Raw genomic sequence first — 13,857 nt, forward strand, 5'->3', positions numbered from 1 at the left:
CCCGATTTCCAAGCAGCAGCAGGAACATTTAGTTTTCAGCTCACACTGTTTCATGTTGACAGCGGACTCAACCATTCGCTTACGCAGTCTGTCCCTCTGGCCCTTTTATTCCACTCTGAAGGTCAGTTCCCTAAAGTGGTTTTTATTGTGTACGCAGCCAGCTGCAAAACCCTTCTCCAGACGCCTGTGTGCACTTGGGTTCTCTTGCTTCTGCCACTCACCCATGCTTTGATTAAAGGAGCAAGTAAGGGAGGGAAACTGACATGTTGTACTAAACTCCTGCTATACAAAACCTGAGGGGAAATGACTAATGCCAGATGGCCTGGTGGTGAAGAGGGAACTTCTGGTTCTGTATTTTCCACTCCGATGCTGTGAGAGAGTATGTGAGGAACACAATTGGAAATTAGATGCTCCTCATGCCCAGCAGAGCACAGGTATGGGGTGGGAGGAGATTGTGTGTGGCTTCAGGGTGACGAGGTAAAGGGCCTTGGATCCTGCACTGTCTCAATTTCCCCACTAGTCCCTGGGGCAGGACCCTGGTCAGGTCTGTCAGTGGTATCAGTTGAGCTGTGGCCACTGGGCTTTGCTTGTTTTCTTAGCTTGATCATGGCCCATTGGTCTTCCTCAGCTGACTCACCACACTCTGGCTCTCACTGTTGGAGCAGATCCCTGAGCACCCCCATGTCCTGCATCCAGCCCTTGGGAGGCTGTACACCCCTCAGCCTCTATGGCAAGATAAACTGTCTTCTTGCCTGCCAACTCTCAAGTCAGCTGCCATCCATTTCCCCTATGGACACATGGAGACTTCTGCATGTTTTCCATGACACATAGCAGTGATAGGGAATGGGACAAGGGAATCCGAATTGAGCTCTTTCTCTGGCCTCTCAGGCCCTGCAGCTTGGTCAGACTGAGGCTACAGCCACAGCTGACAGGCTCCTGGGCTCCAGAATTCTTCACACGGCAGCAATCACAGTTCTGCTCTCTTCCCTTGTGGGGCAGCCCCCTCTTAAAAGAAGTGGGGTGGAAGTCTCCTCTGATCTCATCTCCCCTTTCAACCTACTTAAGAGAGCCTTCCCTTCCTGAGAGTCTGGTCCAGAGAGAGGAGTTACTTAGGTTTGATTACTTGTTTCCTCTACTTCTGGGTCTCCCTTCCACTCTTTTTAAGGGAATAGTGAACTCTTGCCTTCCTCTTCATAAACATTATTATTTTATCTAATTTTCCTTCTATCATAATCTTATCCAACATTGGCATAAGGCATATGCTCTCTATACCACGTAAAAAGCTATAACCTGTGTCTCCCAGGAACAGTTGAGACATACGTGTCATAGGACAACTAGGAACTGGGGATTAATAGGAACAAAATGTTTTGCTTTAATCAGAGGGGATATTAAAATTTTTAATAACTCATGTGATCTGGGGACTGACCAATCAGAACCAAGGTCAGCCATAAACAGCTTATGGTAAGACTGGTGAATATCATACAAGCTAAAATCTGCCCCGAGTCTAATATTATTATAGTAATATATTAGTCCTCAGTATTATCCCCATTAAATGAGGGTAATTTCTGAAGGCATCTGGGAACCTCTGAAAGCCTGTCAAGGAGAGATCATGTGAAAGAAACTAGAAAAACCTTCTTTTCTGCTTAGTGCTGTCCATCCCTGGAACTGCCCTGCATCCCACCTTATTGAGTCTTCTCTGCAACAGGCTAACCAAGAGAAAAGACCATTGTCAAGTTCCATGGTCTTGTATCATTGCAAGACAGAGAGATATTTGACCATTCCTAGACACTTTTGTTTATCCCCTCTGGAATTTCTCTTCTCATTCCCTTTAACTGCAGTTTTCCCAAACACTTTGGCTACCCTGAGTATGACAACTCATGCCTGAATTATGTCCTTAGGTGATTAGGAAGAAATACCCAACAGATGGATCTGAAATTGTGTTACTGACCGATGGGGAGGACAGCACTATAAGCTCATGCTTTAATGAAGTGAAGCAAAGTGGAGTCATCATCCATACAGTCGCCCTAGGGCCGTCTGCAGCACGGGAACTAGAGGAGCTGTCTAAAATGACAGGTGAAGGATGACCTGCTAAGTCCTACTGTATTTTCTCTTCCACTGGACTGTGAGCTCCAGTGCTCTGGGGAGTAGGGGAAGGGTGGGATAGGGACAGATGGGGTTATCTTATCGACTAACTAGCTGCTCTTACCCCAAATGACTTTTAGAACTGACGCCACTCATTTATTTTAAAGCCTTGGTTCTAGGATTAGGGCAGTCTGGAGAACATGGGACCAGCACAGCACTCTAGGGAGAACTTGGGACTCTCTTCCCAGACACTTTATAAGGACTGGAAAGAATCTAATCAGTTAGCCAGGAACCACTCACTTCCAGTTGGCAGCTGGCCAAGAGACCAGGGGACACAGACGACAAGCCACTAACTATATAATACTATGATACAAGTGCTCTATTAGTAATAGAGGGTACAATGAGTACAAAGAAGGGAGCCTAGACTTTATCTGGGGAAGAAGGAGTGTACAGGAAGGTGACATCTGAATTGGGGCTTGAACAAGAAATAGCAGGGGAAGGGCAAAGGGCCTGCTGAACCAAACAGAAGGTCACTCTGAAAATATAGAATATAATGCAGTTTCTTTGTAAAACATTCATATATTGTGCTTCTACCTTCCATACACATACAGTTAAAATATATCCCATCTGAACCTGGCTTCTTCAGCAGAGTAGGTTTTAATATTTTTTTAAATTTTTTTAACTTAGAGCCAGCATTATGGATATCAATTATTATGCTGAGTTGCCATCTAAGCCAGATAAAGTGACAGGACTTTTTGCTCCTAATACTACCTGTCTTAGGCTGGGTTTCCTAGAAGCAGAGCCTGAGAAAAGGATTTAAGTGCATGTGATTTATAGAGGGAGAGCTCTCAGGAGAAAGGGAGAGTAGGGAGTAAGATCAGGCAGGGGAAGAAGCTAAGCACAGATGTGAAATTAGAGGCTAGCTGAAGCCTGGTGCCACAGGGGGCTCTGGATCTGGAATTGCATCACAGATTTGGTACAATATTGAAAGAGAAGGCTGACCTTTTGTACCACTGTGTCCATCAGTCAGTGGTTATAGACTGTCAGGGCAGAGCAGGGGTAAGGGGGCATGTTATGTCTTTAGCTAGGGTGGCCCCATTAGGTAAAGACATTTTCTTGAATAGGAGGCAGCTATATGCCATTAAACTAACACTTAGAGCAGCTGGGGAGAGATGCAGTAGCCTAGAAAAGGGGATCTGGGTGAAGTACCAGTAGGATGACCAAAATACTCTTAGATTTTGGATGTCATTAACAGTTTTAAAGTGCTTTCTCATCAACTATCTCAGTTACATCTATTCTAAATAGCTCAAGACTACATGGTCTGGTATATCATCTCCTGTTTACTATACATAATACTTTTCTATAACTGTCCCCTGTCAGTTGTTATTTCTTACTGTTGTAACATACACATCTTTTCTGATTTAGGAGAAAACTTGAAACTCAAGCTTGCTAAGATTATGTTTAAAATAAGAATAAATCAATACACTTGCAGTAAGGCTTAATGACTCATATGAAAGTGCATGACCTTTAAAACACCAGATTTATATTACTAGTTTTGGTCTGTCGGAGATTCTTGACTGCTTTGCAGAGAGCTGAAGTGGCCAAATGACTATGTTGCTGAAGCTATTATTTAATAGGATTAAAAAGTTAGTATCAGCTTCTGAGTTAATCTGGACACCTATTTAACATTTATCTATTAGTACTTTAATAACACAGTATATAATATGTATTTTCTTATCTTAACAATATCTAAAATGTTGCAAATACTTGCTTTCTAGAAAATAACTTCTGATAATGTGATTGCATTTTAGGAGGTTTACAGACATATGCTTCAGATCAGGTTCAGAACAATGGCCTCATGGATGCTTTTGGGGCCCTTTCATCAGGAAACGGAGCTGTCTCCCAGCGTTCCATCCAGGTCAGAGTTCTTCCTCCTTGGTTTTTCATGTTTATAAATAACCATAGCCAAGATGGGGAGTTTAATGGTTAAAAGTTTTAAGTTCTACATTCTTCTAGTAATGAATTAAAATTAAAATAGACGTTTCAGCCTGATATTAGACATTATTCCTAAAATACAACACTATTCATTTAAACAAGGCAATTAGTGTTTCTTGTTTGGAAACAATACTAAGTGACTTTCTCTTAGAAACCATCAACATAAAATATAGTGGGTCCAGGAATTCTTTTTTAACATCTGTTAACAAGCACCCATAGCAATATAATTGGCTCAGAATTTTCTTCAGAGTAGATCATCTCAGTATAAATTTTCTGGGACAAATGTGCAGGGATTACTTGGTCTATTTTTCCATTACCTCAAATCCCTGATATTTGCCAAGATTTTCATATAATGAATGGAAAGTGATTTGTACTGTGAAAAGCCCATGTTGTCAGTCCAGACACCTGGATCCTGTTCATGGGTCTGCCATTAACTGTGACCATGGGCAAAGAACTTTACTTCTCTGAGCTTCAGCTTCTCAGCCAGAGATGAACCAGAAAACTTCTACGGGCCCTTCTGCTTCTAAAATTTCAAGAAAACCAAATTTTCTTTCAAAAGTCTTGGGACAATAAAAAAAGGACAAATATATTTTTAAATGCTCTTCTCTAATAGTTGTAAAAGTTATTCACATGAATCTTTAAACTAGAGAGAGTGAACAATCAGCACCACACTTGTGTGAGTTGTAACTTTTATTGTGAATAAAATTAAAGGAATAATGTAGTGTCAAAGCCAAATAATGACCTAATATATAGCACAGGGAACTCTACTCAGTACTCTTTAATGGCCTATATGGGAAGAGAATCTAAAAAAGAGTGGATATATGTATATGTATAACTGATTCACTTTGCTGTACACCTGAAACTAACACAACATTGTAAATCAACTATACTCCAATAAAAAAAATTTAAGAAGCCAAATAATGACAGATTTCAAAATAATAGCCTTTCTAGTCTATCGATGTAGCATTTATTCAGTCAAAGAAGACAGCAATTATACTCATTTGGGTTATCCTAGTTCAGATTTAGAATATTAAACCCAAGAGCCCGGTTTGGATGTGGGAGGAATGTGTCTTAGAAAAATAATTAAAGTGATGAAAGGGCAAGTTTACAGCCAGGCAGTTTCTGCCCATTATTTTTATATTTAAGAAACCAAAAAGGGAGAAAGATAGAGACATGAGTAGGACTCATTTACCCACCTGCCATAAGAATCATATCTAAGGGCCCCTAGCTTTCTTCATATCCCAGATCATAATCTACATACAAAACTAGAAAGTCTGGCTCCATTACCAGGCCACCCTATCTTCTAATGGATATCAATTTAAGGACCATAAATAATTATCTAGGAGATAATCCTCAAAAATCACATTTCTACAAAGTCTGGTTAGCCCTACCCCACCTCAACCCCTGCTCCACAGCTCCTTCATTCTACTTCAGACAACGAATCAGCCTTGGCCATTGATTTATTTCATTTATCTTCACAAGGACTGCAGTAATAATTGGCCCACAAATTAGTTAATTGCAATTCAAACAATCCATATGTGGGGAAAATAAGTCCTAGTTAGTCTCCTTAAGGGTTTATAGTCTAGTAGTGAGATGAGCTGTGTACACCAGTAGGTATAAAGCAAAACACAATGTGAGGAGATCAAAGGATTGATAGAAATAAGAGTCTATGGGAGATCAAGGGAGGGAGAGATTATTCTCCACAGTTAGTGAGATGGACATCAGAGAAAGCTTCACGGAGAAAGTGACTTTTGAATTGAATTTTGAAGGGTAGGTAAGGCTTAGACAAATGGACATGAATGTACAGACTTCCAGGAAAAGCAGAGAGTATGATAGTCAGAGAGTCAGGGATTCATGAGGATCATATGGGGAAGTGGTCTGGTTTGGGTGTAGGAATCAACATTATGGAAGCTAAGGCTGGAAAAGTAATTTAGAATTGGATCATAATAGGTCCTAAATATCAAACCAAGGACTCAGGCATCACTGAAGGCTTTTTAATGGGATAACTGAGAGTTGGAGACAGAATGGAAGAGACTATGTGATGGGAGCTGTATTCTCCAGAAAGTAAAGAGCTGTTTTTCTTAACAGCTTGAGAGCAAGGGATTAACCCTCCAGAACAGTCAGTGGTTGAATGGCACGGTGATTGTGGACAGTACTGTGGGGAAAGACACTTTGTTTCTCATCACCTGGACAACTGACATTCCCCAAATCCTTCTCTGGGATCCCAGTGGAAAGAAGCAAGATGGCTTTTTAGTGGACACATACATCAAAATGGCCTACCTCCAAATCCCAGGCATTGCCAAGGTATGGACTCATCATTTTTCCTTCTCACAATTTGATAAGATAATATAAAATTTTTACAGAATAATTGTAGCTTTTTAAATAGGGTGGTTTCTTAAAAAAGAGCCAGTATTGAATGAAAGAGAAAACAAGGAAAAATCTCCATCCGGTGGAAATCACTCAGTATGACAGCAAGTCAAGAAAAAGGAAGTTGGTGATATTTTCTCCAGGTGCTAAAAGGAGAACCTTCAAATTACACAGCAGCTAGAGCTTTGGCATCATGAAAACTATTTCCTCTACCTCAGGAATCTGTCGATTTGATCCTGCTCTTGAGAAACCAAGGCTATAATAAGGACACAACTTTCAGACCTCATTTTTCCCAACTAGGATTTTCTTGGCAATAGAACCATGTACTTAGTCCAAATATACCAAAGTTTCCCTTGGCTGAGAGAGTATCAAAAATCTTCTTAGATATACTTGTAATGTACTTGTATTAGATGGGCTCTTCCTATAGGTGGCATTGAAGTCAGGTCTGTGTCACTTAAAGCTATTAAGTGGAAATGTCTCCATTTTTTTTGGCTAGGTCGGCATTTGGAAATACAGCCTACAAGCAAGCTCACAAACCCTGACTTTGACTGTCACCTCCCGTGCATCAAGTGGTACCTTGCCTCCAGTTACAGTGACCTCTAAAATGAACAAAGACACAGGCAAATTCCCTAGCCCTATGGTAGTTTATGCAAAGATTCACCAAGGAAGCTTGCCAATTCTCAGGGCCAAGGTCACAGCCCTGATAGAATCAGTGGATGGAAAAACAGTTACTTTGGAATTATTGGACAACGGAGCAGGTAACCACCCAAGAACTTGAAGAACATATCTTTCTTTTCCAAGAAGCAACCAGGGAACAGCAGGAGGGCATGTTGTGGTGAGGACAGTTAGAAGCAGGAAGTCCAGCACTGTGATTCTGGCTGGGGGAGATTTCTGCCACCCCACAATTCCTATATTTCAAATTGTTGGAAAACATGAGGAAGGGACTACCTTTAGCTTTTGTAAAGCCCCGAAGTCTCAGACTCTAGGGAGTTGTCAGTGGGTATTCCACACCCCCCAAAAGGTGAAGAAGGAAAATTAATAGATATTTTGTGTTAGGAGTTTGTGTGAAGATTAGACAGATGGATAGATAGGTGGATAGATAGATCTTCATTTTTTAATCTTCACCACACACTTTGGAGATATTATCCCTACATTACAGATGAAGAAACAGGCTTTCACATTTAAAAAGCAGCAGAGTTGGATTAAAGTATAGTTATATGTGACCCCCATATCTACGTAGATTCTATATTATCCTGCACCCAAAGGGAAAATTCTAACTATTATTTTTATATTTAAGAAGTCAAACAGGGAGAGAAAAAGAAAATTCTACATTTATTTTTAGAAGGAACTTGACTACTGTGAAACAAGTAACCTTATTAAAACAAATTCTGTAAATGAATTTCCCACCTAAATCTACCCTAGTGAAAAGCCATAAATTAAAAAAAAATCATATAACTTTTTTTTCTCACCAGTAACATATAGTAATTGAATTCAGTTCAACAGATACGTACTGAGTAGTTACCTTGTGCTATGTTGGTTGTAACAGAGGCACATGATTGATCTCTGAGTTCAAAAAAAAGACAACAATTCAGGAAGACAAGATGTACACGTATGAAATTACACACACACACACACACACGGAAAAGAAGTATACCTCATTCTTAACATAGTCAAATCCTAAACTCTCTTGGAGATAACACTGGATTATCTTTGCTTTAAAAAAATTTAATCCACGTATGAGTTGGAAATACACAAATGCCCAGTTACCTTTAGGATATTCATTAATTCCTTCATTTCCCTGTCAAGGTGCTGATGCTACTAAGGATGATGGTGTCTATTCAAGGTATTTTACAGCTTACGATACAAATGGTAGATACAGTGTAAAAGTGTGGGCTCTGGGAGGTGTCGATACAGCCACTCAGAAGGGGATACCCCAGCAAACTAGAGCCATGTACATACCTGGCTGGATCGAGAATGGTAAGTCATCTATAATAACATCCTTGGCTTGAGTAAAAGGCTTGGAATCAAATGAAAACCACTAAACCTGTGGAGAGAATGGTACAAACTTAAATCAGGGTTTCTCAACCTTGGTAACTATTGACATTTTGGCCACATAATTCTTTGTTGTGAAGGGCAGTCCTGTGCATTGTAGGATGTTTAGCAGCATTTCCGGCCTCTATTCACTAGATACCAGAAGCGGCCCCCATAGTCATGACAATTAAAAATGTCTCCAGACATCATTCACTGTCCTCTAGGTAATAACATAGCCCCCAGTTGAAAACCACTAGACTGAACGTAGATTTTGACCACCCTGGTCATCTCTTGTGCTTCGTTTGCCTCACTTGTAAAATAGGTAATAATGGTAACTACCTCATGGGATGGTTATGAGGAATAAACAAGAAAATACATCTAATAAGCTATTGCTGGTAAATAAGAAGTGTTCAATAAATGTTTGTTATTATTTTAAATAAATCTTAACACATTTCATAATAAAGCTCTTTCTACTGATATAGGCATTTCCACAGAATCAAAAAATAACAATTTGGGGCTTGTTATCTGCATCAGTATCACCAAAAGCCCACTGTCTCCTTTTCCTCCTCTCTTCTGCTCAGACTAGGGAGAATAGTAGACGAACCTAATAACAGATAGCATACTGAGCCCACATGTAAGCAAGTGGAAAAATTACGCTCCAAGGAACAGACAGTCCCACACCAATCTTAGTTACGAACACTTGTCCTGGACTAGAGCTGGAATCAGGTCCAAGACTGAGTCCTGATAGATTCCAGGACTTGTTTTCCATCAATCTGCATTCTGTCCTGGACAGGTCTTGTCCTAGTGCTGGTGTGTAGTAAGAAAAGCTCTTCTAAGAAGCTTCACACTGTCCTCTTTACTTGAGTGTGTGATCAGTAAAGGGAGGATTCTGAGACATGTGGTGTGTCCTCATGCAAAAGTGATAATAGGAAAAAATGCTTTAAAAGACACCGTTGCTTCCAAAGCTCTTTTACATATTTCAGCTTATTTTATTCTCCTTTGCCCTTTTTGTTGAGTTAGGGAGAGAAGTCAGGAGAAGACGGGTATAGTTGCTATATCTAGCATCATGCTCAGTGTTACACTTACATTAATATAGCTCATTCTCCTAATTATCCCATTTTACAGATGGAGAAACAGAGGCTAGAGAGGTTATTGGTCCACATTACTAAAAGTGATAGCACCCGACTTGGCACTGGGAAGCTATGCTCTTCCCCGTATACCTTGATGAGCCTTGATACCAAGAAAGACATTCTCTACTGGTGAATTGAATTAATCTTAAACCTGCTAAAGTATTCATTTCATCTTTGCCCAAGACCAGGTTAATGGGGATAAAGATCAATTTGTCTTTACAGACAAAAGATTATAAGGGCTAAAGAAGAAGAGTTTATGAGAAAGCAAAACCAGAGTAATGCCATGTTAAGGTATTCCAGAATATTTTTATTGAAAAGAGAGTCTGAGAATCCCACTGATTGAGCAGGCCAGGGTATTTTTAGAATTACAGGATGATTTTTATACAACCTTTCAACAAGAATGTGAAGCAAATTGGGATTGCTACATGAATTAGATTTCCATGCATTCATTGAGAAAATCAAGTCTTTCAAAAGCACACAATTTTAGAACCCCTAACATAAAACATTTTGTGAGAAACTACAATCGAATAAGACAAAACACAAACATGGAGAAAAAAGAGAAAAATGCACAGAATTATTAATCAAGGCAATTCTTGAAGGCCCAGATAATTGATTAAGAAATAAATAGGAAAGACAATGAAACCCCTAGTGTTACCCAGGTGGAAGAGATTGCTTGAGGAAGTCTGAGAACGTTTAAAGCAGAGGTAGTATTTAAACTGACCTTGTGTCAGGTTAAGAGTAGGATAGCAAAAAGTTGGGAAAAGAAACAATTCCAGGACAAGTATATTTACAAAAAATAAATTATGAAAGCTATTCCACTAAATATCCAGGAAATAAATATATGTGAGATAAAGAACTGTGATTCTCTCTTTGCTTTTTTTCCATCTGATGCAACCTGATTTGGGAGCTTTACAACAAATGGTTCAAGTAAGTTTTGTGTGTGGGAGGAAAGAAGGAAAGGGTAGAAAGAGGGTAATACAATAAAAAACAGAGGGAAGTATAGCCATTTCATGGTGTTGTTTACCTTGCACTGAGGAATTTTTTAATGCAGGTCAGGTAAAATGGAATCCACCAAGACCTGAAATTAATAAGGATGATCTTCAAGGCAAGCAAGTGTGTTTCAGCAGAACGTCCTCGGGAGGTTCATTTGTGGCCTCCGATGTTCCAAAGGCTCCCATACCTGATCTCTTTCCGCCTTGTAAAATCACTGACCTGAAGGCAAAAATCCAAGGGGACAGTCTCATTAATCTGACTTGGACGGCTCCTGGGGATGATTATGATCACGGAAGAGGTAAGCAGAGTGTGGTGTGGGCCCTGTAAAAGAGTTTAGCAGCCAAGCAGAGAGGTAGAGGGCGTGAGGCAGGCAGGCATGTGGTGATGCATGTGGAGGGATCTTGAACATCCTCTGAAATGAAAGCTTAAGTTTTTTAAACATGAGAAGTTTAGAATCTGAAAAACTGGCCAAAAGGGGTGTAAGATGTTTCAACCAGGAACAGGCAATCCTCAGTTTTTTTCTGAAATCTTGCCAAGCCGTTTGCTTGGCAATCTTGCCAATCTTGCTTGCTGCTTTAATAAACCTCATTTTTAGTAATGACCCCTGGAGAGAATGGGGAAAAGATCATAGATATCTATGGAGCAGAGCTGTCCTTTGGAAGAAATCTCAGATTCTACCAGAGTTTTCCTCTCAAAGTATGGTCTGTGGACTGCAGCATGGGCATCAGATGAATGCTTGTTAGAAATGTGGACCCTTAGGCCCCACCCCAGACCTACTGAAACAGAATCTGCATTTTAAGATCCCTGGATGATGTGTATGTACGGTCAAGTTTGAGAAGCACAAATAATAAAATAATAAGTGGTAATTAACCTCCTCTCTCAGTCAGGTGCTATGGCCAGAAATACTGACCTAGTCTTTATTTAAGTCAAGCCTGATCCAGTTTTACATTTATCACTCTGTCAGGATATAAAAATAAGAATGTAAAAGAAGATACTAATGCTTATAAATATGGGCCATCAATTACATTTATTTATTGGTATTTTATGGGATGGTGATATTGTTTCTAACAGATTTTTAAAAAATTTTTAAGACTTGAGAATTATAAGTCACATCCTTTTTCTCTCTTTCTTTCTTTTTTAAGCTCACAAGTACATCATTGGAATAAGCACAAATATTCTTGATCTCAGAGACAAGTTCAATGATTCACTTCAAGTGAACACCACTCACCTCAGCCCAAAGGAGGCCAACTCAGAGGAAGTCTTTGTGTTTAAACCAGAAAACATCACTTTTACAAATGGCACAGATCTCTTCATTGCTGTACAGGCTGTTGATAAGGTCAACTTGAAGTCAGAAATCTCTAACATTGCACAAGTATCTTTGTTTATTCCCCCAGAGACTCCTCCAGAGACACCTAGTCCTTCTCTTCCTTGTCCTGATATTAATACCAACAGCACCATTCCTGGCATTCACATTTTAAAAATTATGTGGAAGTGGCTAGGGGAATTACAGCTATCAGTAGCCTTGGGCTGAGTTTTCCCCAAAATAAACAAATTATCCATCTTTTTTTTGATTATAAAAATTTATAAAATGTATTTTAGACTTCCTGTATGAGGCAATTTAATGAAATAAAATGCTAAACAACCAGATACATGTGTATAAAAACTACTTAGTCAAATCCAAAAGTTTAATTATTGCTCATTTATTAATGATTTTGAGTAGTAGAAAGTAGGGGTGCTTGCATCAATAAATGGAAGTATGTTTTAGTTTGATTTAAGGAGCTTTGCCAGTTATAAAAGAACATGTAATTCTATGTGAAAGATTCCAGAAAGGCCCAACCAGGTCAAACTATTTAAATATAAAAGGCATGGCTTGTTATAGAGGAGATTTGGACCAACATCACCAGAATTATGTTTTCTTTTCACTAGATTTGGGCAAAGATGATGCATTTAAGAAAGAGATTGCATTGTAGAAAGAAATAACAGCATGGTAAGGGCTCCATAGGCATAGAAATGTATGTAATATGCATGCAATTACAAGAGTTGATGATCCCTAAAGCCACAGTGGTGGGACATGAAGTAGGAAAGTAGGTTCAGGCCAGGTGTGAAGGAAAGTGATTGAGAAATAAACATTTATTTTGTACTTTGTGCCAAGTGCTCTACTAATGCCTTATATGCATTACTTTATGTAATGCAATTCGGTTCATTCAGTAAATGTTCATTAGATGACTACTATATTCCAGGCTTATGCTAGACCCTGAGTACAAAAAGATGAGCAAGATTTGGCCTTTTTCTTATAGGCGTAAAGAACATTTGAGGATAAATCAGTGCTATGCTTGAGAAGTATCAGGAGGAGGGAGGTTTTGAAGACTACATGAAGGACTAAATAAAGGTGGAAGAGGCTATGGTCATGACAGATGAAAGGGGAAGGAGAAGAAAAAGGAAAAAGGACAAATAGACTTAGCAGTACGGCAGTTCCCATCAAGGACTAATCACACATTCCAGTGCCTCCATGGCCAAGTACTCTTGTGAAAGTTGTTTCAAGTTCTCAGTTCATTAGCACAATTAGTTTAAAGTGCGGGTGACTCTCTGATTGAATACAAAATATCTAGAAGACTGTTTCTACATAGACTCCAAATTTATTTCTTTATTTACATATTTTCCTTAAAGGAAGATTCAAAGATTTCAAAATAGGATCTGAGGCATCTTAGAGATACATACAATAAACATGTTTAAAAACTAAGAAAATAAAGAAATGAAGTAAATATATAATAAAAACTAGAGGAAGCTTCAGCATATCCAAGGCCAAATATAATGTCCTGCTCAATTGCTATCGGCAGGTCACACATCAAAGATTTACAGAGTCTTGGGCTTCCCTGGTGGCGCAGTGGTTGAGAGTCTGCCTGCCGATGCAGGGGACACGGGTTCGTGCCCTGGTCCGGGAAGACCCCACATGCCGCGGAGCGCCTGGGCCCGTGAGCCATGGCCGCTGAGCCTGCATGTCCGGAGCCTGTGCTCCACAACAGGAGAGGCCACAACAGTGAGAGGCCCGTGTACCGAAAAAAAAAAAAGATTTACAGAGTCTAAAGTGAAAAACAAACCATAGGGTCAGGAGGAGCATGGCTTTTTCTAGTTGAGACCCATGTGAAGTTTCATCTACAGATCCTCAATAAATTAGGGTACTGTGGTGTTAAGGACAGTAGCCTCAGGAACACCCATATAATAATCACAACAAGTTTAATATAGCACTGATCACATCTTT

At 39.6% G+C, this 13,857-nt stretch overlaps 1 protein-coding gene and 1 long non-coding RNA gene across 2 annotated transcripts in view; one reads left to right on the forward strand and one right to left on the reverse strand.

The window, feature by feature from the left end:
• Positions 1–10,786, reverse strand: part of LOC307177254 — a 50,414-nt gene extending 39,628 nt beyond the window's left edge. Inside the window, exons 1-2 of the long non-coding RNA XR_013825015.1 lie at positions 10,630–10,786; positions 8,404–8,488 (exon numbers count right to left, since the gene is read on the reverse strand). This is a non-coding gene — a long non-coding RNA (uncharacterized lncRNA). The remainder of the gene's footprint in view (positions 1–8,403; positions 8,489–10,629) is intronic.
• The window catches only part of CLCA1 (chloride channel accessory 1), a 37,146-nt gene extending 24,459 nt beyond the window's left edge, over positions 1–12,687 (forward strand). The window contains exons 8-14 of the mRNA XM_079904233.1: positions 1,899–2,073; positions 3,894–4,000; positions 6,166–6,381; positions 6,941–7,202; positions 8,251–8,421; positions 10,657–10,896; positions 11,741–12,687. Coding sequence (XP_079760359.1) covers positions 1,899–2,073; positions 3,894–4,000; positions 6,166–6,381; positions 6,941–7,202; positions 8,251–8,421; positions 10,657–10,896; positions 11,741–12,129 — 1,560 coding nt within the window. The 3' untranslated portion in view covers positions 12,130–12,687. The remainder of the gene's footprint in view (positions 1–1,898; positions 2,074–3,893; positions 4,001–6,165; positions 6,382–6,940; positions 7,203–8,250; positions 8,422–10,656; positions 10,897–11,740) is intronic.
• The last annotated feature ends 1,170 nt before the right edge of the window (positions 12,688–13,857 follow it).

This window comes from Stenella coeruleoalba (genome assembly GCF_951394435.1).
Source record: "Stenella coeruleoalba genome assembly, chromosome: 1".
Taxonomy (NCBI): Eukaryota; Metazoa; Chordata; class Mammalia; order Artiodactyla; family Delphinidae; genus Stenella; species Stenella coeruleoalba.